Source organism: Nerophis ophidion, linkage group LG06 (genome assembly GCF_033978795.1).
Source record: "Nerophis ophidion isolate RoL-2023_Sa linkage group LG06, RoL_Noph_v1.0, whole genome shotgun sequence".
Classification (NCBI taxonomy): domain Eukaryota; kingdom Metazoa; phylum Chordata; class Actinopteri; order Syngnathiformes; family Syngnathidae; genus Nerophis; species Nerophis ophidion.
This window is the reverse complement of record NC_084616.1, coordinates 58988613-59013208: the sequence shown is the minus strand read 5'-3', so window position 1 is coordinate 59013208 and position 24596 is coordinate 58988613. Positions and strand designations below refer to the sequence as shown.

Here is a 24596-nt window from a genome sequence, read left to right as displayed (position 1 = left end):
GGCTGTAGAGGGCGACAAAGTCAATGACTTCATAGCACGCCCTAATACTTGTTATCTGGGCGACTGCCGGTAGTTATTCTAGAGAATATTAGCGTCTCCTATTGACTTCTTCGCTTTGTGACACGGGTCTTAAATGGCTCTTTGTATGGCAAAGAATACCGATCCCAGAACCATGTATATCAAAAATTCCGGATGATTCAACCGCCACCCGCCTAAATCTAATTAAAATCAATTTTTTCGTGATGTCACCCGCCCGACCCGCGGATAAACCGTGGACTCCGCGGATGAGACTGCAAACTGCGCATCTCTAATATATATATATATATATATATATATATATATATATATATATATATATATTACAAGTAAATTGAGCAAATCGGCTATTTCTGGCAATTTATTTAAGTGTGTATCAAACTGGTAGCCCTTCGCATTAATCAGTACCCAAGAAGTAGCTCTTGGTTTCAAGAAGGTTGGTGACCCCTGGTCTAAAGTATTTGTAGTTGATGTGTGAAATTCCAGCTGAGCACTTTTCTACAATGGCGCACTAACTTCACTCGCAGCATCCATTTTTCAATGAATCTAACGCGACGTTTCACATAAAAGCATTTTTGTCAGAGAGTGAGAATTAGGGAGTGTGAGAAAGAAAGACATAGAGAGAGAGAGAGGGACAGGGAGAGAGAGAGCGCTCCTCCTTCTTTTCCTCCGCCTCGTGTCTCTGCTCTCAGCAGCCGAGAAGCGAGTGCCTCTCGGCGGCGTGCTGTCTCCATCCCTCCGCTCAGCAGGATGGAAGGTGAGCTGACCAAGCTATTGTACGTCACCTTTCACGCCTTTCCCAGTGTCTCTTGGTAACTTCATGGCTCCTTTTTATTGAACAGACACGCATTTTTAACGGGGGGCGGGAAAGAATAAAACATCACATAAACGGAACTAAACTGCTGTGGAAGAGGGTCGCCTTTTATTGGATGGATGTTTTCCAGTCGGTGAGTAGAAGCTAATATGTTTTTGTGTTAAACCTGCCTTTTTACACTGTTTTGAAAATGTGATAATAGGGTTTTGAGTCCCCATGCTAACTAATGTTCAGGATATAGTAATAGTTTAATAGACAGGATCTGTCGGTGAAACTCAACAGGTTTGAATTGCTTTCATGACAACTAATTGTGCTACAGTTTGAAATATGGCTTCTTTTTAACTGAAACTAAATTTCCCAGACATGACCAATTAAAGTTTAAAGTTGTGGACAAATGTCTTATTAAAGTTTTCTATGCCTTGTGTTTTATATGGAGAGTGCTTTCTATGACATTGTATTAGTGTTAGAATAGAAAGCCTGTATCGTCATTATGCACAGTATAATGAGAATAGAGGGACGGCTACGTAACAGTAAACACAGTTAGATAGATGGATGGATGGATGGATGGATGGATGGATGGATGGATGGATGGATGGATGGATGGATGGATAGATCGATAGATAGATAGATAGATAGATAGTACTTTATTGATTCCTTCAGCAGAGTTCCTTCAGGAAAATTAAAAGTTAGTATTACATAAAAGACTATATGTACAATTAAAAAGTAAAATTATAAAACCATTTTACAAAAACATAGACAGAGAAACGGAAAGTGGTAGTTTGTGTCTAAAGGACAAGTGTTTGGTACATTAATACTGTTTACATTATTGCAGATTTGCGTTTAGTATAGTGACTGCTTTGGGCAAGAAGATATCCCTCAATCTGTTTATTTTGGCCAGAGGGCAACAGGTTAAAACGATGGGGTGGGTGGGGTCCTTTAAGATTTTTCTGGCCTTGCTGAGACAACGGGAGTTTTAGATGACACTTGAGGAGGGCAGGGGTCAGCCAATGATTTTTTTTTGTACAGTGTTTTCCACCTTCTGTAGTCCCTTCCTGTAGCACATTAATCACATTTTCTTACATGGCTGTTTTTCCACTTGAAAAGTTGTAAAGTAACAATAATTTGTCTCCATTCTGGTGACATGCCTCCCTTTCTGCTGTTCTCTCCTGCATTGCCTTGCTTTCTCTCTTTCTTTAGTTGGTGAATGAGCTAAGGTCAAGCTGGTTGTGAAGGTGCTGGACTTGTTCCCCCCTACGCCCCAGGCCGGAGACAGTATGGCGGCAGGAGTGGCGGCATGGCTTCCTTTCGCCCGGGCGGCGGCCATTGGCTGGATGCCTGTGGCTAATCTACCTATGCCCATTGCACCAGCGGAGAAGAACAAACGTCAGGATGAGTTAATCATTCTGAATGTCAGTGGACGGCGCTTCCAAACCTGGAGGAATACGTTAGACCGCTATCCAGACACCCTATTGGGCAGTTCCGAGAAGGAGTTCTTCTACAACGAAGAGACAAGAGAGTACTTCTTTGACCGGGATCCTGATATGTTTCGTAGCGTACTTAACTTCTACCGCACGGGAAAGCTCCACTATCCTCGCAATGAATGCATCTCCTCCTATGATGAAGAGCTTTCGTTCTTTGGCATTATCCCAGAGATCATTGGTGACTGCTGCTACGAAGAGTACAAGGATAGAAAGAGGGAAAATGCAGAGCGTCTGATGGATGACCAGGAGGACAATAAGGATGCTAAGCTGCCCAACATGACCTTCAGGGAGACAATGTGGCGGGCTTTTGAGAACCCTCACACGTCCACAATGGCCCTGGTCTTCTATTACGTTACTGGATTTTTCATCGCCATCTCTGTTATCACTAATGTGGTAGAGACGGTTCCCTGCGGCTCGGCACCCAACCAGAAAGAAGTGCCATGCGGCGAGCGCTACACTGTGGCCTTCTTCTGCATGGACACGGCCTGCGTTATGATCTTCACTGTGGAATACCTGATGCGCTTATTTGCTGCACCAAGCCGCTACCGCTTCATGAGGTCTGTCATGAGCATCATAGATGTGGTGGCTATCTTGCCCTACTACATTGGCCTGGTGATGACTGACAACGAGGATGTGAGCGGCGCCTTTGTGACGCTCCGAGTTTTCCGTGTGTTTCGTATCTTTAAGTTCTCCCGTCACTCTCAGGGCCTTCGCATTCTAGGCTACACTCTGAAAAGCTGTGCCTCAGAGCTGGGCTTCTTGCTTTTCTCCCTTACGATGGCCATAATTATATTTGCCACCGTCATGTTCTACGCAGAGAAGGGCTCAAGCTCCAGTAAATTCACCAGTATCCCAGCCTCCTTCTGGTACACCATCGTTACTATGACAACCCTCGGGTAAGAGCACCTCTTTTATATGGTTGCAAGTACATGTGTATGCCTGTGTGTGTGTACGTGTGTATGCGTGTGTGGCTGACTCTGTGGCCCAAAAAAGACTCCCACTGCTTTTGTAATATGTGCCACCTTTTTCAGGACATACGACAATTAATGTACAATGTCAAGGCTTGAGAGACACAGCAGTCAGTTTACAGATGTTTTTATCACTAATGGTGCTCTTCTGGGGCACAGAAGCCATCAAGATACTCTCGTCTCTTACTAATGGTTGTAGCCTATCCTTTATACGACATAGATAAGAGAGACTTGGGAGATTACGCTCATACAAAATAGGGTGAGTTGAAAAGCCTTGCAGTGACACAGAAACAGTGACTTGGAAAACAGATTACAGTATTGTTTCCCTTTCTAACCTGCCCCGTGGATGTACGAATGCACTTTGAGAGTGAATTTAAAAATGGACTATATGTTTTGATGGCCCTGCATGCTCCCTCAGTTGGCATTTTGAGTTACTCTAGTTGATGGCTTTGGTAGTTAAGTGCCTCGTGATGTTCTGATGTACACCCAACAGCCAATTGATTAAGTACAACGCCACGATCCAGGGATGTTCAATACAAGAGCTGTATCAAACATTCAGACTAAACGAAGACCTTGTTACCAGTGTTTTGATGAAGACTATCAAAGTTATAGTGATTTAAAATTATGTTCAATAATGCAGTCATAGTTTGCCGCATTGTAAAAGTGCATTGAATCATAAAGAGGCTTCAAACTGTTTGCCCCTTTCAAGGAATATTCTGTAATTAAAATACCAAAATAAATATTCCAGTCACAAAAGTTATTATATATGTATTTACATGTTAGGAAAAAACTAAAATGCACCACAACCTATACAGGTGAATCTAATAAAAATGTTGGTCAATGTTTCAATATTTTGATTCAGTATTTTAAAATTCACAACTGGTGTGTGATCCATGAATCAACCAATACATTTCCTGCTTCAATTAGAAAAGGTTATTTTCATCATGCTGTTCACATTTGAACATCATCAGACGAGGCATGCAACAATAAATGGCATATTCATGAACCACGGTAAAACTCCGTACGGTTTGTTATTACCATTAAAATTATGATAACGCTGTGATTGATTACCACACTTTGATAATCTCACAGACTGTTGACATTGCTCATTTACTAAAGAAGCAAGCTAGTGCTAGCTCACTATCTATACTAAATGCTAACATGAATACAGGAGACATTAATGTATTTCCCCACTAAGAAACTACATAACCTAGTTTATACAAATCTAAACTTCTGTAAACACATTGCTGTTTGAACAACTAAGCTATTAAAGTGTGCACCTTGAACATACAGGCTGTGCTCTCTTTGCGCAAAGTAATCGATCCACAGTAGCTTTCAAGGAACAATAGCAGGTAGTAGACCGCGTTGCGTCACATAAACTATAAGTGGAGTGCCCAAACAAACATTTTTTTTTTCATCAAAACATGTACTAATATAAAATGGAGGACGATAAACATATTAAATCACAAAAAAAAAATTATATGGATCTCAAAGGGCCAGAACAATATGAGTTGTTTCTTCTGCCAAGAAAGTATTTGGTGTGTGTGTGTATTTATTTTTTTAACTGAAAAACATATGGTTGAAATATGTTGTGTGCATCAGTACTTTTTGAGCACATTCAACAGTTTTGTGATAATAGTGATAACCGTGATAATTTTGGTCACAATAACCATGATATGAAAAGTTCATATCGTTATATCCCTACAAGAGACCATGACAACGCCTGACAATTGATCAAGAGTACCTTTTGGGGTTTTAAACAGGCTGTTCTCAGAGGAAAGTAACCACTGAGCTTAGAATGTCACAAAAGGTCATCAACAGGTTTCAGAGATAGAGAGACACTGGCAAACGCTTTAAAGAAGTTCACCTCTTGTGAATTTTGCCATCCCGCTTGTTAGCTGTTAGCATTAGTTGAGCAAAATGTACTGAAACATTCAACAGTTGGACACATTTGCATTCAAAGGTTTTGAGATGTTCAAATTAAGTTCACCTATAAAGGTTGCAGTTAGGTTTCATCCTGAAATTTAATCTGAACGCAAAATATTTCCTCGAAAAGCGTTTATGACGCTGAACTCATCTATCATTTTAAACTGCAAGCAAGCCATACAGTTTTTCTATTGGATCTCAGTAAATGAACACTATTGTAGCTCTAAGAGTCAGTTGAAATGCTTTAACAAGAAAAATGACCTGTTATTTATGTATTTTTGCACTTATAGCTCTTAGTAAAAGTGCAGCTATTCTTCTTTTTATAAACTTTGGTTGACTTTTACCGAACAAATTTATTTGATTTACATCATTGTATTTCCGGCAGTCATTTTATGGCAGTGAAAGGAAGCAAACACACTATGACATTTGCCCTTTTGAGTGTTTGTATTCCTAATGATAGTATGCTTCTCTTCTGAGCATTAACTGGTTGAACGTGTTACTCAGACAGAAAGGCTAAACAATTCAGTACCCTTCCAGAAATGTGGAGGCCAAAACAATGTCTTGGTGGCACTGGGCATCCTGAATTGCCAGCATGCCATTCACACCCTGCCCTAATGATCTCCCGATGAGCTGATGCTGGAGGGCATGGACAGTAGGACTGCCACTAACTATAAATAATGACTATTTTGATAGTCGAGTAGTAATCAACTATCTCAACAACTAGTCGACCAATCAAACTATGAAGCGTACATCGATTCAGTGGCTCTAATTTAGCCGTCAGCTTTTAAAAAACAGTTTGATATTTTCAGGAATGTGATGACATCTTCAATTAAAAAAAAAGTTTATACAGTAACTGTGCTGCAAATTAGGCTGCTATGAAAATAAAAAAAATACTGTATTAAACTTTTGCTCATTTAAAAACAATAACAGGTAAAATGCTGACAAAAAGTATACATGTAAATAAAGGACAGTCAATAGCACGCAATAAAAGCAATCAGAACACCAAAGCTATCTTCTCAAAAACAAAAGTATATTTTGTGATGATGTGTTTAGAAACTAGCACACAGGTAGGCCTATATAGACAAAGTTTAGCTGGCAGACTATGGATAAAATGATAGTTAAATCCAACTTAGGGCCTGATTTACATAGACCACCAGTGTACAGACTATTTAATAGAGTGTACTATTAGTGTGCGTGTTGCATGCGAGACTGTGTGCAATGAAAAAGTGGTACAGATCGCTTTATTTAAATAAGGATTTTGCATGCACACTCTCAAATACTGCACATCCATGTTATCATTCTGCTGCCGGTGGCGTTTTGCAATGTTTTCAAACATGCAGGGGACTTGTACTACTTTTTATGGGCAGTTTAAAAGCAGTACTGCAGTGCATATACATTGAAACCCACTTTTGTTTTTTTCAACCCATAAGGTTTGCTCGTTGGAGAACAGCTTCACTTGCTCCGCTCAAGATGCAAAAAAATGCACACTTAAAGAAGCTTTTTTTATTTAAGAAATATTTTAATAATATATATCCTATGTGAAAAAAAGAACATCATTAAAAAAAACATATTAAAGGACACCAAAACACATGAAATTAATTTGTTTTAATCAGCCCTTTAAGTCCTCAGTTGAGAAATAAACGATTGCTGAATAAATGATGTTTAATATTTTTTTTATCCTGACTAGTTTTCCCACTACCAATATTTTGATACCGTTACCAAAGTATATTTCGATATTTTTCGATACTTTCAGAATTTCACAATTGCCTTTATTTTCACATTAAATATTATTATACTTTATACATATGTTTCTTATTGCATGCTAAGAATAAGCTTGTAATTAAATAACATGGTGAAGATACGAGACAACTTTTCTTTTAGTAATAAGCAGGCAAACGGGTTACAAAAGCTGAAACACTGCCGACTGCAGATGGACGTTATCTGCTAGCTAGCTAGCTATGTTTTAAAGCACGTCTTGCTGAGCGGCACTTCAATCTTATAGTTTCACCTTTATTGTTAGTTTTTAAGAGAACATGCGTCCATTCTCTCTTTTTTGTCTACACACTGTTTCTACTTGTAAGTAATCCATGCGTGTGCGTTGCCTAACATGTACCTTTGCTCATGAAACCAAAATCATGTCCGTAAAAAGCTGGTATTATTCAGAGGTAATATAGTACTGTTTTGAATTCATTCATACTGCCGTACATTTTTAGCACCGGTATACTGTAGAACCTGAATTCTGACCTTCCAAAATGTTTACACACACACACACACGCACACACACACACACACACACACACACACACACACACATAGGACAGAGGATTCTTGTCTGGCCATCGTCTCTGTCTGTGCAGCGCAAGCACAGCCGTGTGTGGAACTGTGTCAGTTTCCACGTCCTTCCTACACATGCTAAATAAAACGCAAAATAGGGCTCTTAAAACGGTGATGAGTGTTGACAGATCACATTGTGCGTGCTAAATAATTATATTGGCATCTTCTCCTCCCAGTATTGTTGGCATTTAATGATTGGCATGTATTTTGCAAATTAATGAAGATGGAGACGTAAAATGGATAGGACGCCTTATCCTGCTCACTTAGCAGACGCAGTCCACTTTGCACACGTTTAGTAGATCAGCTTTGCGTATGCAATCAGGTTTGCACGTGTTTTAGTACACACAAAGATTAGGTGAATGAGGCCCTTAGTCTCTCTGTTGTAAGCTACCTCGGAAACAAGCCAACTATCTCATTGAGTAGAGTTGAAGACTGTGTCCTCCAGATGTCTATGCTTTTCATCTTTTCACCCACGGTGTTGTTGCCAGTGGCCACAACCATTTTTCCCTTCGTGTGGCTGACTCGCGTATGTTTGTTTCCTTTCGACATGTTAATTTTGTTTTTGACGATTTTGTTTTTGTTTTTCCTCCAGTGGACTGATACATTTGCTGAAAAAGTCGTCCACAATATGCTGTTTTGCTTAATTAACACACGCATCCATTCCCACCGGAGTGAGACCTGACACACTAATTCGACATGTGTTTTTTGTACTTTGATTGTGGGAGAGTGTGTTGTCGACTTGTGTACACTACCGTTTGTGTGTCGTGGAGGTGGGGTTAGTTGTTGAGTTTGGCCTCATCAATAAAGCAAAGCCAGAAGTGGGTGTCAGATTGACTAATGATGTGGCTTACTACATCTGCTGACTAATGTAAACCTGTCTGACATTGCGCCCTCTACACTTGGTTTACATCATAAACACACAAAAATTCAACTGTATATTTGTCTATTTGCTTTGGAAACCAATATGTCTGTGTAATTATAAACAGGTTTTGTGATACCTTGAATTTAGGATTTTCCTGACGATGCAGAATCAGTTTGGTGGGGTCGTCCAGGTATTGTTTTTATCACCACAGACTCCCATTACAGTGTTGTGTAAAAAATTGTTGTTAATGCGGGCCGTTGTTTAGAACAAAATTAATGAACAAAAACATAAAATCAGAATTATATATTCTAAAAACTGGTAGTGTAGTAGTATACACCTCTGACTTTGTGCAGATTGATTCTCACTTAATGACTGTGGGTGAAAATGTGAGTACTGGTAGAAGAACATAAGTGTGAATGATTGTATGTCCACATGATTCCTGTGATTGACTAGCAACCAGTCGATGGAGTAGTCTGCCTTTCGTCAAAAAAGTTGGTATAGCCTCTATCCCACCCATGAAATTTATGGATATTGTGGGAAAAAAATAGGTGCTCATAATCTTTTTTGGGTCTCAGCTTTTACCAAGTCAACTGAAATTTAAATTAAAACAATAATGACGTTATTCAATGGTAAATTCACTTATCCAGAATATTTTTCCGTGTTAGTTTGCTAACTGACCAAGTGTGTTTGGTGATCTTCCTTCATTTCAATTGCCTTCATCATTGATGATTCCCTTTTAGTCGTTATTACGCCTGGCAACATATCCAACACAAGAAAAGATAGCTTCACCCTTTGTTTTCTGTCTTGATGCCTCTATGCTGAATGTTTTTGTACCTCAGATTATGTAGTTGTAGAAATTTTTTTCCGACTGCTGCATGTTCAATTTTGTGTTTACATGCACTCTGACTTGATTCGCTTGTTAACATGCAGGGACAACAATTTCCTGCTTGCTGTCGGTTCATGATGCCTTGTCCACTGTGGCTTTTTAGGACTTTGTTTATTTGATAATAATCTGACCTCAGAATCCATAATCCTCTCCCTAAGCAACTATGAAATAGGTCTCTAGCTTTTTAAAGTGTTTTTCCTATATCTCATGGGTATGCAAGTTATATACAAGGATATGAGTGTCACTAGAAGCTGTGCTGTAACTGTAGAAAAGAAGGTGTCAGTTTACTACAGCCTCAGTCTTAAAGTACAGCAGATTGTCAGAGGACGTTTTTTCTGGCGTTGAAATCAGCCAGAGAAAATAGGAGTCTAAAATGTCTACATTGCTTTTTTTGACCAACTGGGTGAAATAAGGTTCAACCAAGCAAGACACTGTTAGTGAGGCACTAACTATGCCTGTCGCCCTCGCCTGTGCTGACTTTATGGCCCGGCTAAAAAGCTTAGCTGAAATCCTACAAATGATGTACAAGCCAGCACACAGTGGCCAGGCTTAAAACTAAATCACAAATATTTTGGACTAATGGAAGAATGATCTTCTCTTGGTTGCAATGCTAATTGTCATTTGAAACTTTGATTTGTTATGTTTTCTACCTGCAAGGCAGGCTTATTATGTCTAATACATGCTATAGTATTTTACAGTTTTACCTCAGATGGTACACGCAACCCAATCAATATGTTTGCAGCACAAAAGAGGAACAAACAAGACCGTATTCTTCAGTATCTTGTTGATTTAAATGAATGAAAATTCCCTGAATTATAAGTGGCTGGCAGTTATTGTAGCTCAGCGACGCAGTCAATTAATTACGATTTAACCCAGTGGTACCACCAATTATTTAAACCAACATATTTCAAAAGATATGATTACAGTCATTATTCCATTTTGTCGCATAAATGGTTCTTTGACACCCTTGCTAGTACAGCAGGGACATTTTGTGCTTCTGAATGAGTATCCATCTTTATTGGATACTATTGTAATTAGAATTCAATATACATTAGTGTATGACTAAAGAGTTCAACAGTTGTTCACCTAGTTTATCCATAATGTAAATAGTTTTACTGATGTGTACAAACACCGTTTCCATATGAGTTGGGAAATTGTGTTAGATATAATTATAAACGGAATACAATGATTTGCAAATCCTTTTCAACCCATATTCAATTGAATGCACTACAAAGACAAGATATTCGATATTCAAACTCATAAACCTATTTTTTTTTTTTGCAAATAATAATTAACTTAGAATTTCATGGCTGCAACACGTGCCAAAGTAGTTGGGAAAGGGGTTGTTCCCCACTGTATTACATCACCTTTTCTTTTAACAACACTCAAAAAATGTTTGGGAAATGAGGAAACTAATTGTTGAAGCTTTGAAAGTGGAATTATTTCCCATTCTTGTTTTATGTAGAGCTTCAGTCGTGCAACAGTCCGGGGTGTCCGCTGTCGTATTTTACGCTTCATAATGCGCCACACATTTTTGATGAGACAGGTCTGGACTGCTGGCGGACCAGGAAAGTACCCGCACTCTTTTTTTACGAAGCCACGCTGTTGTCACATGTGCAGAACAAGGCCTGGCATTGTCTTGCTGAAATAAGACGGCGCTTAGATGGCAGCATATGTTGTTCCAAAACCTGTATGTACCTTTCAGTATTAATGGTGCCATCACAGATGTGTAAGTTACCCATGCCTTGGGCACTAATGCACCCCCATACCATCACAGATGCTGGCTTTTGAACTTTGCGTTGATAACAGTCTGGATGGTACGCTTCACCTTTGGTCCAGATGACACGATGTTGAATATTTCCAAAAACAATTTGAAATGTGGACTTGTTAGACCACAGAACAATTGTCCACTTTGCATCAGTCCATCTTAGATGATATCGGGCCCAGAGACCCCGGCGGCATTTCTGAATGTTGTTGATAAATGGCTTTCGCTTTCCATGGTAGAGCTTTAACTTGGTCTTACAGATGTAGCGACGAACTGTATTTAGTGACAGTGGTTTTCTGAAGTGTTCCTGAGCCCATTTGGTGATATCCTTTAGAGATTGATATCGGTTTTTGATACAGTGCCGTCTGAGGGATCGAAGGTCACGGTCATTCAATGTTGGTTTCCGGCCATGCCGCTTACTGGAGTGATTTCTCCAGATTCTCTGAACCTTTTGATGATATTATGGACCGCAGATGTTGAAATCCCTAAATTTCTTGCAATTGCAAATTGGGAAACATTGTTCTTAAACTGTTTGACTATTTGCTCACGCAGTTGTGGACAAAGGGGTGTACCTCGCCGCATCCTTTCTTGTGAAAGACTGAGCATTTTTTGGGAAGCTGTTGTTATACCCAATCATGGCACCCAACTGTTCCCAATTAGCCTGCACACCTGTGGGATGTTCCAAATAAGTGTTTGATGAGCATTCCTCAACTTCATCAATATTTATTGCCACCTTTCCCAACTTCTTGGTCACGTGTTGCTGGCATCAAATTCTAAAGTTAATAATTATTTGCAAAAAAAAAAGGTTTATCATTTTGAACACCAAATATGTTGTCTTTGTAGCATATTCAACTGAATATGGGTTGAAAATGATTTGCAAATCATTGTATTCTGTTTATATTTACATCTAACACAATTTCCCAACTCATATGGAAACGGGGTTTGTACTTACCTATCCTGGAAACCTACTAAAGTAATTGAGATTGAGTCATTTTCAAAACATTTATGTAATCGAAAATGTTCAAGTTTTATTGTTTTTAAGGCTGTTTCTTATCTATACTCATTCGTGTGTGTGATCTTGTTAAATGATATAAATGTAGAAATTATGAGTACTTCTTCTTTGAAGCAAGGAAATCTTTTTTTCTAAAATTTAACTCAACGTTAAATTTTTGGGTAATGTAGCACTGCTTTGGTGCAGTTTATGTAAATTGGCTACATTTCAAAGCGATATTTCTATTACCACTTATGTATATTGCATTGTGTGTAAAATCTTATACTCCAGGCCACCAATGAATGCGTTTGTACTGAAAGACCATTTTTTATGCATCATGTCATTTTTACAGATGCCTTATGCACCAAATCATTAGTGTAGCCCTGTCTCACCAGGATAAATACTCTTATCAAAGACTTGCTTCTTTTGATCACTGCTTCTTTAAAATCAATTTTCTGCTCCAGGTCTCCCACACAACCACAGCAAAACTCTCACAGTTGCTGTGTGCCATGCACACTTATATTTCAAAGTGCACAGCAAAGATTTATGTTTGTTTATTTGGTGTGTGTGTCTTTAAAATTTGCATTCAACTCCGTCCCCTTTTTTCATGCCATCCCTTTCATCAACAGTACATTCATTTATGGGGCAACATTTTATGAAAAACATTATCAATGCAGATGAGCTGTATTGATTTGAGTGTTGTAGAAAAATGTTTTGGCCTATAATGGTGTTACTACCACTACTAGAGCTGGGCGATATTGGTCAAAGATCATATCACAATATTTTTTTCATATCAGTCAATATCGTATTTGGTTATCATAATAGTTTAAAACAAAGGCACATTTTCAGGAATATTGAAATAGAAAGAATAAAAGTGGGACATTTTGTAGGTGTTATTTGATGACAAACCAAGCTGAAAACTACAAATTAATAATAAAGAACAACATATAAAAAAATATTGTGAAAAAGTACATACTTAACAAAAACTCATGCCATTAATTTTACTGAAATTTTGTTGAATCATACATTTCTTGCTGGTATTTTTTTATTTATATGAGCGAATAATAACATTAAGTTTTGTACTTTGTGTGTAAATCTATAATTTATCAACACCCCTAAATTAAGTCGACGGCAAAAGTACTGCAACTAAGTCCAGTTGTTAGGGGATGTGGCCTTCACTATATTTGACCCGCTATCAGTTGTGACACAGAAATGTTTGCCTTCACTCTGTGAAATCTGTCAGTCCTAAAGCAATGACTTCACCTGTGTGGTCTTTGTGGGAAAGTAGGCAGTTTGACATTTGATTTTCAAATTCCAGTCTGGCCGAAATCATGTTTGTGGGCACAAATGCAAAGATGCTGTGTGCGGTTTTGAACATCTCGTGGAAAGAGCATTCTTTAAAGCAACAGGGCAATGGTGGCTTGCCAGCTCTATCAACAACAATCAATGAACGATGCTTGAGATTTGCTAAACTTTTCCGTAGACGCAAGGAAGAACTTGTAAGTAATGTACTGCTATCGACACAGAGACACGGCTGGAGGCAAAAAAGTTATTCTATTTACCTCCACAAAACGTATCGAAGCAAAAGCAAAGAAGCAAAACCTTGGCCCTAAAACCAGGTATGGACCGTAGTGTGTGTTACCTGTATTGCTGCACTTGCAGTACGCACACGTATATATATGGACAAAATGTCAGCTGTTAGCATATATTCATCAAACATGGTGGAAATGATTGTTAAAAGATACTGCAGTAGTAAACAGTAGGGATGCAGTACTCCGTATAATCCTGCACGGGACAATTCGCTTTAAAATAAAAAAAAACTGTGATATAAATCGAAATCGGATGAAATGGAAAAAATTAATAGTGATCTTTTTTTTTTTTACCACATTGCCCATCCTTAATGTCAACTAGTAAGCTGAAAATCTGAAGGCACTGATGAAAGATCGGGAGAAATGTTGAGAAAGAAGGAGATTGGTCCGGGCTACTTAGCCTGACCAGAGAGAGAGATAGTTTGGTTGAAAAAGTGAGCAGTGAGGCTTAAGTAAGTTAAAGTCAGACGTGTGTGCCCTCACAACATGTCCGACAAGGTAGCAAAGGAAGACACATTTTGCTGCTCCTTCTCGACTGTTTCTCTGCATTTAGTATAAAGCTGTGGAAGTGCTTTCAGGGAGTGTTTACTACCGGGGAGTTGATAATGAGGGTTGAAAACTTAAGTTGGCTGCTTGAATCCTTCATTTTCATCCATGTTTATTGGTATCATGTCTTTTGCGAGACGGTAAACTATTACATTTTTATTCAGGAAGTTATTTTGCAAAATATATCCATCCATCCGTCCATATTCCCTTTATGGTCGCGGGGGGCACTGGTGCCTATCTCAGCTACTAGCGGGCGGAAGGCGGCGTACAACCTGGACAAGTCGCCACCTCATCGCAGCAAAATATATCGTCATTGTTTTATTTCCTAACCCCGCCTACTACCAATGACTCTGGGGGCGAATAAAAGACAGGACACTCTTTGTCTTTTTATAAGAATAGTTCTTAGCCTTTTCTTAGTCGGGCTCACTGTTGAACTAACCTGCTCTCATTAACTGTCTGCACAAATCATGACTTGCATACATTGTGACTCCTTCTTGGCCTGTATGCGGCAGCAGTAAATATGTGTGAGAAATATGCTCTACTGTAGAATGAATGAGATAATTTACGATACACGATTATTACCCCGTTCATCATAAACATCTAATCATGTGGCAAGAGTTTTTGATGGGTCTTTCAGGGGATTTATTATTGGAGGATGCATAAATACTGTATGTACCGCAGCTAGCGATGAGGATTGAAAAACGGTTCTTGTTCAGAGCTGGTTCCTACTCTATCAATTCCTTTGAATTGCTTGTTCAGGGTGGACCCTGCCCTCCGCCCAAATGCAGCTGGGATAGGCTCAAGCCCCCACGGTAACCCTGAAGAGGGACAAGCAGTAGAAAATAAATCAATGGATGCATGCTTGATTCCCTTATCTATGCCAGTGATTGAGAATGACGTCATTACGTAACGTGCATCGTGACATCAGACAGCAAAATGACGGCGCCCAGACAAAACAAACTCATTAAAATATAGCTAAATTTTACAATAAAATATTGCAACAGCGCTACCTGTAATGACAACACGATTGCTATTTCATCAAGAGGAAGACATACAAGCAATATGCTGACACATTTGAAAGCACAGCACGCAACAACTATAAATGAAAGACGCGTTTTTGAACCAAGCCAATGTAATTCCAGCAGCAGTAACAGCAGGTCACCTGGCGTAAATACAATAGGTTCTAACTCACCGTCTCCTTTCATCCCGGCAGAGAAAACAGTACACCCAGGACAGATAAGCCATGAATAAGTTTGTGGTCCACAGCTTGCACCCATTTGCCTAAGTACTCCTGATTTTTTAAAAGGTGAAAGTGTAATTGTAGTTGGAGAAAAGTTGCATGTTTTTTTGCAACCACATTTTTACTCAGTCATTTCCATTTCAAAGGTAAAACTAAAAATTCGAATATCGTTTAAGAGTCCATTCATGTCAGTAATTCAGCTTCAAATGTGAAACAAATATGTGATATTAACTCATTACATGGAAAGTGAGATAATTTTGAAGATTTTAGCTTACAGTTTTTGAAGACCCCACATTTTTCTGAGATTTTCAAATGAAGGTTTTCATAAGTATAACCCATAATCATTACAATTATATCAAAAGAAGGATTGAAATATCATGAGTTGCATGTCAAAAGGGGAGGTTTTTGTCATGAAAAAGGGAGGTTTTTGTCATGAAAAAGGGAGTTTTTTTGGGTTGGTGCACTAATTGTAACTGTATCTTGTGTTTTTTATGTTGATTTAATAAAAATAAAAAATAAAAATTAATAAAAAATTATTCTGCAGCCCGGTACCGGTGGTTGGGGACCACTGCTTTTAGTGTTAAAAATACGTAAATATTAAATGTTATCTTGAATGTGTCCGTTACTACATCAGTTACATATATACTTACATCATGTATATAAAACTTTAAAGGCCTACTGAAACCCACTACTACCCACCACGCAGTCTGATAGTTTATACATCAATGATGAAATATTAACATTGCAACACATGCCAATACGGCCTTTTTAGTTTACTAAATTGCAATTTGAAATTTCCCAGGACTTTTTTCTTGAAAACGTCGCGTAATGATGACGTGTACGTGTGATGTCACGGGCTGTTATGAATATGAGCGCTGCGCACACACACAGCTAAAAGTCATTTGCTTTAACCACATAATTACACAGTATTTTGTAAATCTGTGTTGCTGAATTTTTTGCAATTTGTTCAATTAATATTGGAGAAGTCAAAGTAGAAAGACGGAGTTGGGAAGCTTTAGCCTTTAGCCACACAAACACACGGTGATTCCTTGTTTCAAATTCCCGGAGGTGAAACTTTAGTATGGATCAGAGCGGACATGGATCCCGACTACATGTCAACCAGCAGGTTTTGGTGAGAAAATTGTGGTTAAAAAGTCGCCCACTTACCGGATATCAGCAGAGCTTCAGCCTCCCGTACAGGTGCCGTCGACTTCCCCGAGACGCTGCGCGTGGACGTACACTTCCAACTATCAGGTACCGTTAAACTCACTAAAACACTAGCAACACAATAGAAAGATAAGGGATTTCCCAGAATTATCCTAGTAAATGGCTCTAAAAACACGTGAATCCGTCTCAATGCAACGCGATTGCAATCGCGTTTTTTTTTTTAACTTGTTTTTTTTTTTTTGTAGTCCGTCGCTGTCAATATCCTCAAACACGAATCTTTCATCCTCGCTCAAATTAATGGGGAAATTGTCGTTTTCTCGGTCGGAATAGCTGTTTTTGTTGGAGGCTCCCATTAAAATCAATGTGAATATATGAGGAGCCATCAACATGTGACGTCATCGTCTGTGACTTCCGGTAGAGGCAGGGCTTTTCTCCAGTTGCAAACTTTATCGTGGATGTTCTCTACTAAATCCTTTCAGCAAAAATATGGCAATATCGCGAAATGATCAAGTATGACACATAGAATGGACCTGCTATCCCCGTTTAAATAAGAAAATCTCATTCCAGTATGCCTTTAATGGAGGTGTTTGGATGTTTTTTTAAGGGCTCTGTAGGCGGGATAGAGCGGCTCCCATAGGCTCTATTCTAAGCGAATCATATTTATTTATTATTTAGAATGCAAAAAAATAATAAAATAACATCCAGAAAAATCTTAAAAATTCCCCAAAAAGTGCAGTTCAGACCTCACTGTCGGCTTTGTAAGGTCATGTTACCTCTAAACTAAACCAAATAGATTCTGGGGGAAGAAATTTTGACAACGCTGTGGATACTTCCTGAATGTTTCAAACTGCACATCACTTGTCCATTGCGTTCCTTGGACACAAATTGAGCTGGCAAAAATAGTAAAATGCTTAAAAATGCTACACAAAGTAACAATTAGCATAGTAGTTGAGGACAGCACTACTCTGCTGACTGCTGTGTTGACAGACATCCATGAACCCGCCCACAATGGCTGCACTGCATGCCATGTGTACGTAAACAACATTTATTTGATCTTAATTCGGATTACAATGTTTCTAGTACAAGGACCCTGAAAAAAATTATCTGATTATGATGGGGAGACAGCATCAAGACAGTCACTTCATTCCGAAGTCTAGCTGGCATCAAAGACATGCGCAGTAAAGATAACTATAACCCAAATTTCTGAAGATGTTTTTTCAGGCGCTAAAATCCGAATTACTTTTGACATAGACCACCCGTCTTCATTGGAATTAAATTTTGATCCGAACGTGTATGACCGGGTCAGAATATACCAAATGGTGTGTTTACATGAAGCATTTTTCATTTCTAGGCTTTTAATCCGATTAATTTTGTCCATGTGCACATAGCTAATGGGCAGATGAAAAGTTCAGACTGTAAGATATAGTTTGTATGACAAAGCATAGTTTTAAGCAATCTTTTTCTTTGTAATTTAAATATTTTGTACAATTTAAGGTTCTTAAATCGAGGTTGTATTTCCATCCATCCATCCATTTCCTACCGCTTATTCCCTTTTGAGGTCACGGGGGGCGCTGGTGCCTATCTCAGCTACAATCGGGCGGAAGGAGGGGTACACCCTGGACAAGTTGCAACTCATCATAGGGTTGTACTTCCACTGTACTGCAAAACAGCGTGTCCCATTGAAATTGAATTAAATTAATTTAATCCATACTTCCCCACCAAAACAAAATCATTGTAAAGTGTTACATGCTTTTGAAGACTCTTAGAGAAGACATCCATCCATCCATTTTCTACCGCTTATTCCCTTCGGGGTCGCGGGGCGCTGGAGCCTATATCAGCTACAATCGGGCGGAAGGCGGGGTACACCTACTGTATATAGCATGAAAAACAATACAAGAGAATGAACAACAAACAATGACAGTAGTTTTATAAAGTAATGGAATAATGTAGCGCATTTAACTTGAAGAGTGGACTTGTACAGTATCGCCTTTCAGCTGCTTCTCCGTCAAACACATTGTTGGCTTCTTCTCCATTTGTTTGTTCATTCAATTCAGGAATATGGTGCAGACTAGCACTGCTATGCTTAAACTGCTTTGTACACGCTGAGATAAAAAAAACAGAAATTAATTATTGTGAATAACTAGTCAATCTTATTTTGGATGTTTGTGTCTATAGCGTGATGGCTTGCATATTAATATAACTGTGACTGTGTTTTAAGTCCTGGCATCAGTTTACGGTCATGAATACATGCTATATTCTTTTTGTGTGTGTTCTCCCGCACGCATTTCACAGCCACCTTTGGCCTTATGATGGTTTGTATAACTCTCACCTCAACATGAACCCACTGACGTTACGATATTCTATTTATAACCTACTTTACTTCCTACCCTATTTAAACTATTATGTACATACTATCATTCTTGTGGGCTGAATCTGGGATGTACATGTACACAGATAAACACATACAAAAACATCTATTTCTCCCAGCTCAACTTAGACCTGCCAGATTTTATTTTACATATTTTTTCTCAACTTTCCTTGCGTTTTTGTATGCCACATTGTTTGATTTACACATTGTTTGATGTGAAAAGAAAAAAAGAGGATGTTCTTTTACTGTGTGATGTAAAATGTAAAGTGAGAGAAGGAGAAAACGGTTTATTTTCCATCGCTGATTGTAGCCACATTCATGACTGTAGGATGAGGTTTTGTACTTCCTGATGTGTAATACTAAATCAGTCGTTTAGTTGTTTGCCATAACACCAAAATGCCTGGGAATCCATGTCACCAACCATGCTACAATAATCAACATGACTCCAAATCATGCGACAACACTAAGATTAATGCAATCATAAGAAGCATACAAACATATTACATGTTATGAGAGCCTTAAGTAACACAGCTAAATGATAGAAACAAAATCTTCTAGAGATCGTTTGATTGAAGACACAGAACAGACCGAATATTGCTCTTCTAAGCCTTGATTGTATCCCACAATCAAAGCCGCCTTACATCAAGGGCTTACCTGGACTGAAGCCCAGGTAACCAACCCAATTAGGGGCCCCAGATTTTGATGACGGAATGCAATGATTGGTGTTCATAGCTTACTCTAGCGATTGTCTACTTTCTCTCTCAGCTGGGTTGATTGTTCCTACTGCTCTGAGCAGGGCTAGAAGTCACAAAGCTTGTGTGGGTGACCAGCGTACTACCATTAAGCTAAAACACAGGCACTGTCCCTTGTCGCCAGAACTGTACTCAAAGTTGACTGGCTTTTATTACACTTGGAAATATATGTATGCGGCTGATGTGAAGAACATGTATTCATCAACTAAATTATTTTGAAAATGTGTGATATTTTTGTATTGTTGCTGTTCAGTTGAGTGAAATAATGATTATCTTTTTCAAACCGTTTTTGGCAGGGGATTGGGGCTCCTGAGGTTGGGGTTAGGGGTAATTAAGCAAAACCCCCTCAGCCCCAGGGCACCCCCATAGGTTAAGTTGTCCTTGCCCACAACCACTCCTGTGCATCCTTGTCTCCATTTCTCCTGCTCCAGTGGTACCACTATTATAGGTGTAGAATACTGCAAATATTGCTTATTTCCATTCAATGTTGTGTGAATTTTTGGGTGGGTGGATCAACATACGTAATGTGGGATTAATTGGCCATTGTCTTAATTTCTTCAACCTAACAAAGAGAACACAGTCTACCAAGTCAAATTCCTTGTGTGTTTCATCCATGGCTAATAAAGCTAATACTGATGCCAAATAGATTGTTAAATATATATACAGTAAATGTGTGTCAGTGTATATATTTATACACTGACAGCTATGTTGTGAAACTCTTAAACAGGACAATACTCCTGTACATGCATATGGTTAGAAAAACAAGGATGGACAATTCAACCCTTAACTCAACAATGAGTAGATGAGTGTTATGTGTGTGTAAATGTGTAAATGAATGAACACTGAAATTCAAGTATTTCTTTTATTGACAGTATATATATATATATATATATATATATATATATATATATAGATATGTATGTATATATATAGATATGTATGTATATATATATATATATATATATATATATATATATATATATATATATATATATATATATATATATATATGTCTTGATTGGATTATCCAGAGAATAGTGCTCGATACCGTGGTAGAGCGCAATATGTAGGTGTGGGAAAAAAATCACAAGACTACTTCATCTCTACAGAACTGTTTCATGAGGGGTTCCCTCAATCATCAGGAGATTTTAATGGTAGCATTCACATACAATGGTTTATATAGGGCACAGAGTGGGTGGGTACAAGCAGGCGTAGTGTGTGGTGATTGGCTCATGTGTTACCTAGGAGGTGTTTCCGTCTGTGGCGGCATGTTGAAATGATTTCACTGCGCTTGTTGAGGGATGATAGATCTGGATGATATATAATAAACAGTTTCTCTTTTAAGCATAGGTTGCATCTTTTATTACCACTGTTGTAAGGTGTGCTGGATGCAAGAATTTGCCATGTTATTGAATATTCAACATTATTGTCTTTGAGGTTCCAAATGTGTTTGCTGAGTTCTGTAGAATTCCGCAAAGTCTGGTTTCTAAAGGAGGCGTTGTGATTATTCCATCTTGCTTTGAACGCTCCTTCGGTTAATCCTATGTACGTTTCGGATGTGTTAATATCCTTGCGTATTACCTTTGCTTGGTAAACGACTGATGTCTGTAAGCACCTTCCGTTGAGAGGGCAATCAGGTTTCTTGCGACAGTTACATTCATTATTGGTTTCAGAGTCGTTTAGTCTGGGGGTAGGCAGTCCTTTTGCAATTGCTTTGTTGTGGTTTGAAATGATTTGTTGCATGTTATTCATACAGCTGTAGCTCAATTTAATGTTGTTCTTGTTGAATATTTTTCTTAGGGTGTTGCCTTTGGGGAAGTGTTTGTCGATCAGAAGGATGCGGTGGAAAGCACACTTTTTCCTCCACCCTGAAACAAAAGGAACGCAAAAGGAAACTTACGGATTCAAATCTACCAAGAACCCACCCACAGTCAAGGAATTAAAGGACTTTGAGAACGACATGCTCAAAATAATACAATCAGTCAAATTTAAGCCAGCCCGCAACCCATACCTCACCAAGCTGAAAAATGACATGGAGCGCATCAAGAAAGTAAGCAACCTCATCATAGCCGCCGATAAAACCACAAACTTCTACAGAATGGACATACCAGAACATAACTCTTTACTGGACAAAAGCATCACCAAATCATACAAAAAAGCGCAACCCAACACTTTACAGAACATCCACCTGGAAAACAAGCGGATCGCAACCGAACTGGACATTGAGGACAGGGTGGACGCCACAGCCAACAAAGAAGCCTTCATCACACTGAAGGACCACAAACCCAACTTCGCAAATAACCCAACATGCCGACTAATAAACCCAACTAAATCCGAAATAGGAAAAATCAGCAAAATAATCCTGGACAGAATCAACGCAAAAATCAAGGACAAAACACCACTCAACCAATGGAGAAATACAGCAGCAGTAATCAAATGGTTTAACAACATCCAAGACAAACAACAACACAACTTTATCTCCTTCGACATCGAAGAATTTTACCCTTCCATCACACAAGACCTACTGACCCAAGCACTAAACTTCGCCTCGGACTACGACTCAATCACAGGCAACGAAAGAAACATCATCATCCACGCAAAGAACTCCATACTCATCCACAACAGTACACCATGGCAAAAAAAGAACAATTCAACATTTGACGTTACTATGGGGAGTTTTGACGGAGCAGAAACGTGCGAACTCGTTGGCAGTTTCCTCCTCTCCCAGCTTGCTAGCCTCAACCTGAACCTTGGTATTTACCGTGATGACGGACTGGCAGTGTGCCGCGCCTCGCCAAGGAGCAGCGAGAACACCAAGAAGCGCATATGCCAAATCTTCAAAGAAAACGGCCTACGGATCACGATTGAAGCCAACAAGCAAACCGTCAACTTCCTCGACGTCACTTTCAACCTGAGAAATAACAGCTACCAACCATTCACGAAACCCAACACAACACTCCAATACGTGCACCATGACAGCAACCACCCACCCACCACCACCAAAAGAATACCTACCGGAATTAATAAAAGGCTATCGATGCTGTCATCTAGCAAAGCTGAATTCGACCAAGCAACCCCCCCGTACCAGAAAGCACTTGATGAAAGCGGATACAACTTCACCCTCACCTATGAACCCACTCCAGGAAACCAACCAAAAAAGAGCAGAAAACGAAACAACATCATCTGGTACAATCCGCCATTCAGCAAAGACGTCTCAACCAACATCGGCCGCAAGTTCCTCACTCTGATCGACAAACACTTCCCCAAAGGCAACACCCTAAGAAAAATTATTCAACAAGAACAACATTAAATTGAGCTACAGCTGTATGAATAACATGCAACAAATAATTTCAAACCACAACAAAGCAATTGCATAAGGACTCCCTACCCCCAGACTAAACGACTCTGAAACCAATAATGAAAGTAACTGTCGCAAGAAACCTGATTGCCCTCTCAACGGAAGGTGCTTACAGACATCAGTCGTTTACCAAGCAAAGGTAATACGCAAGGGCATTAACACATCCGACACGTACGTAGGATTAACCGAAGGAGCGTTCAAAACAAGATGGAATAATCACAACGCCTCCTTTAGAAACCAGACTTTGCGGAATTCTACAGAACTCAGCAAACACATTTGGAACCTCAAAGACAATAATGTTGAATATTCAATAACATGGCAAATTCTTGCATCCAGCACACCTTACAACAGTGGTAATAAAAGATGCAACCTATGCTTAAAAGAGAAACTGTTTATTCTATATCATCCAGATCTATCATCCCTCAACAAGCGCAGTGAAATCATTTCAACATGCCGCCACAGACGGAAACACCTCCTAGGTAACACATGAGCCAATCACCACACCCTACGCCTGCTTGTACCCACCCACTCTGTGCCCTATATAAACCATTGTATGTGGATGCTTCCATTAAAATCTCCTGATGATTGAGGGAACCCCTCATGAAACAGTTCTGTAGAGATGAAGTAGTCTTGTGATTTTTTTCCCACACCTACATATATATATATATATATATATAGATAGATATATATATATATATCTATATGTATATATATATATATATATATATATATATATATATATATATATCTATATATATATATATATAATTCACTGAAAGTCAAGTATTTCTATGAAATACTTGACTTGATAAATCTAGCTGTAAATATACCCCTCCCCTCTTAACCACGCCCCCACCCCCCACCTCCTGAAATCAGCGGTCTCAAGGTTGGCAAGTATGGGTATTTTAAAGGTGTTTTTTATTTTTATTTTTTATAAATAGCCCATTTATGACTTTCCCTAGTAATAAAGACGAATAATTCAATTATGTTTTGGTAAAGTAATGAGTAACAATAAATAATTACATTTAAAATGCAATTTTCCAATGTCAATTGGAAAATGACTGTTGAGGCCAGATTATGAAAGTAACCGTATAACTTTATTTTGGCGTAGCTGAATCACCTACCAGTGTGAGTGCAAAATTGACGGATGATTAAGATGGGACGTATAAAAAAATGTTGCCTTGGAAACTAACACATGGAATGATCAACCAACTGTCAAGGTGAAGAGTGTATTTTGCTTTATGATTCACATGTTGCTAGCCAATTCAGAAAAATAGTCAACTGTTTTTTGGTTTTGCTTGACATTGGAGTAAACAAAACATTTTTTTGGAGTAAAATCATGAGCTGTTTATTAAGAGATAGATGGATATTTCTAACTCAATGGTGGACTAATGGTTAACATGTAAGCCTGACCTTCAGGAAACTGAGGGTTCAACTCTCTTTAGTAGCATTTCTGAGTGTATTCTGCACATTTTCCCTGTGTGCACGTGGGTTTACTCTGGTTACTCGGGTT

The 24596-nt window shown here is 38.8% G+C and overlaps 1 protein-coding gene across 1 annotated transcript in view; it reads left to right on the top strand.

Moving 5' to 3' along the window:
- The first annotated feature begins 729 nt into the window (after positions 1-729).
- The window catches only part of LOC133555027 (potassium voltage-gated channel subfamily D member 3-like), a 319297-nt gene continuing 295430 nt past the window's right edge, over positions 730-24596 (top strand). The window contains exons 1-3 of the mRNA XM_061904442.1: positions 730-793; positions 879-983; positions 2048-3227. Of these exons, the coding sequence (XP_061760426.1) occupies positions 2125-3227 (1103 nt within the window). The 5' untranslated portion in view covers positions 730-793; positions 879-983; positions 2048-2124. The remainder of the gene's footprint in view (positions 794-878; positions 984-2047; positions 3228-24596) is intronic.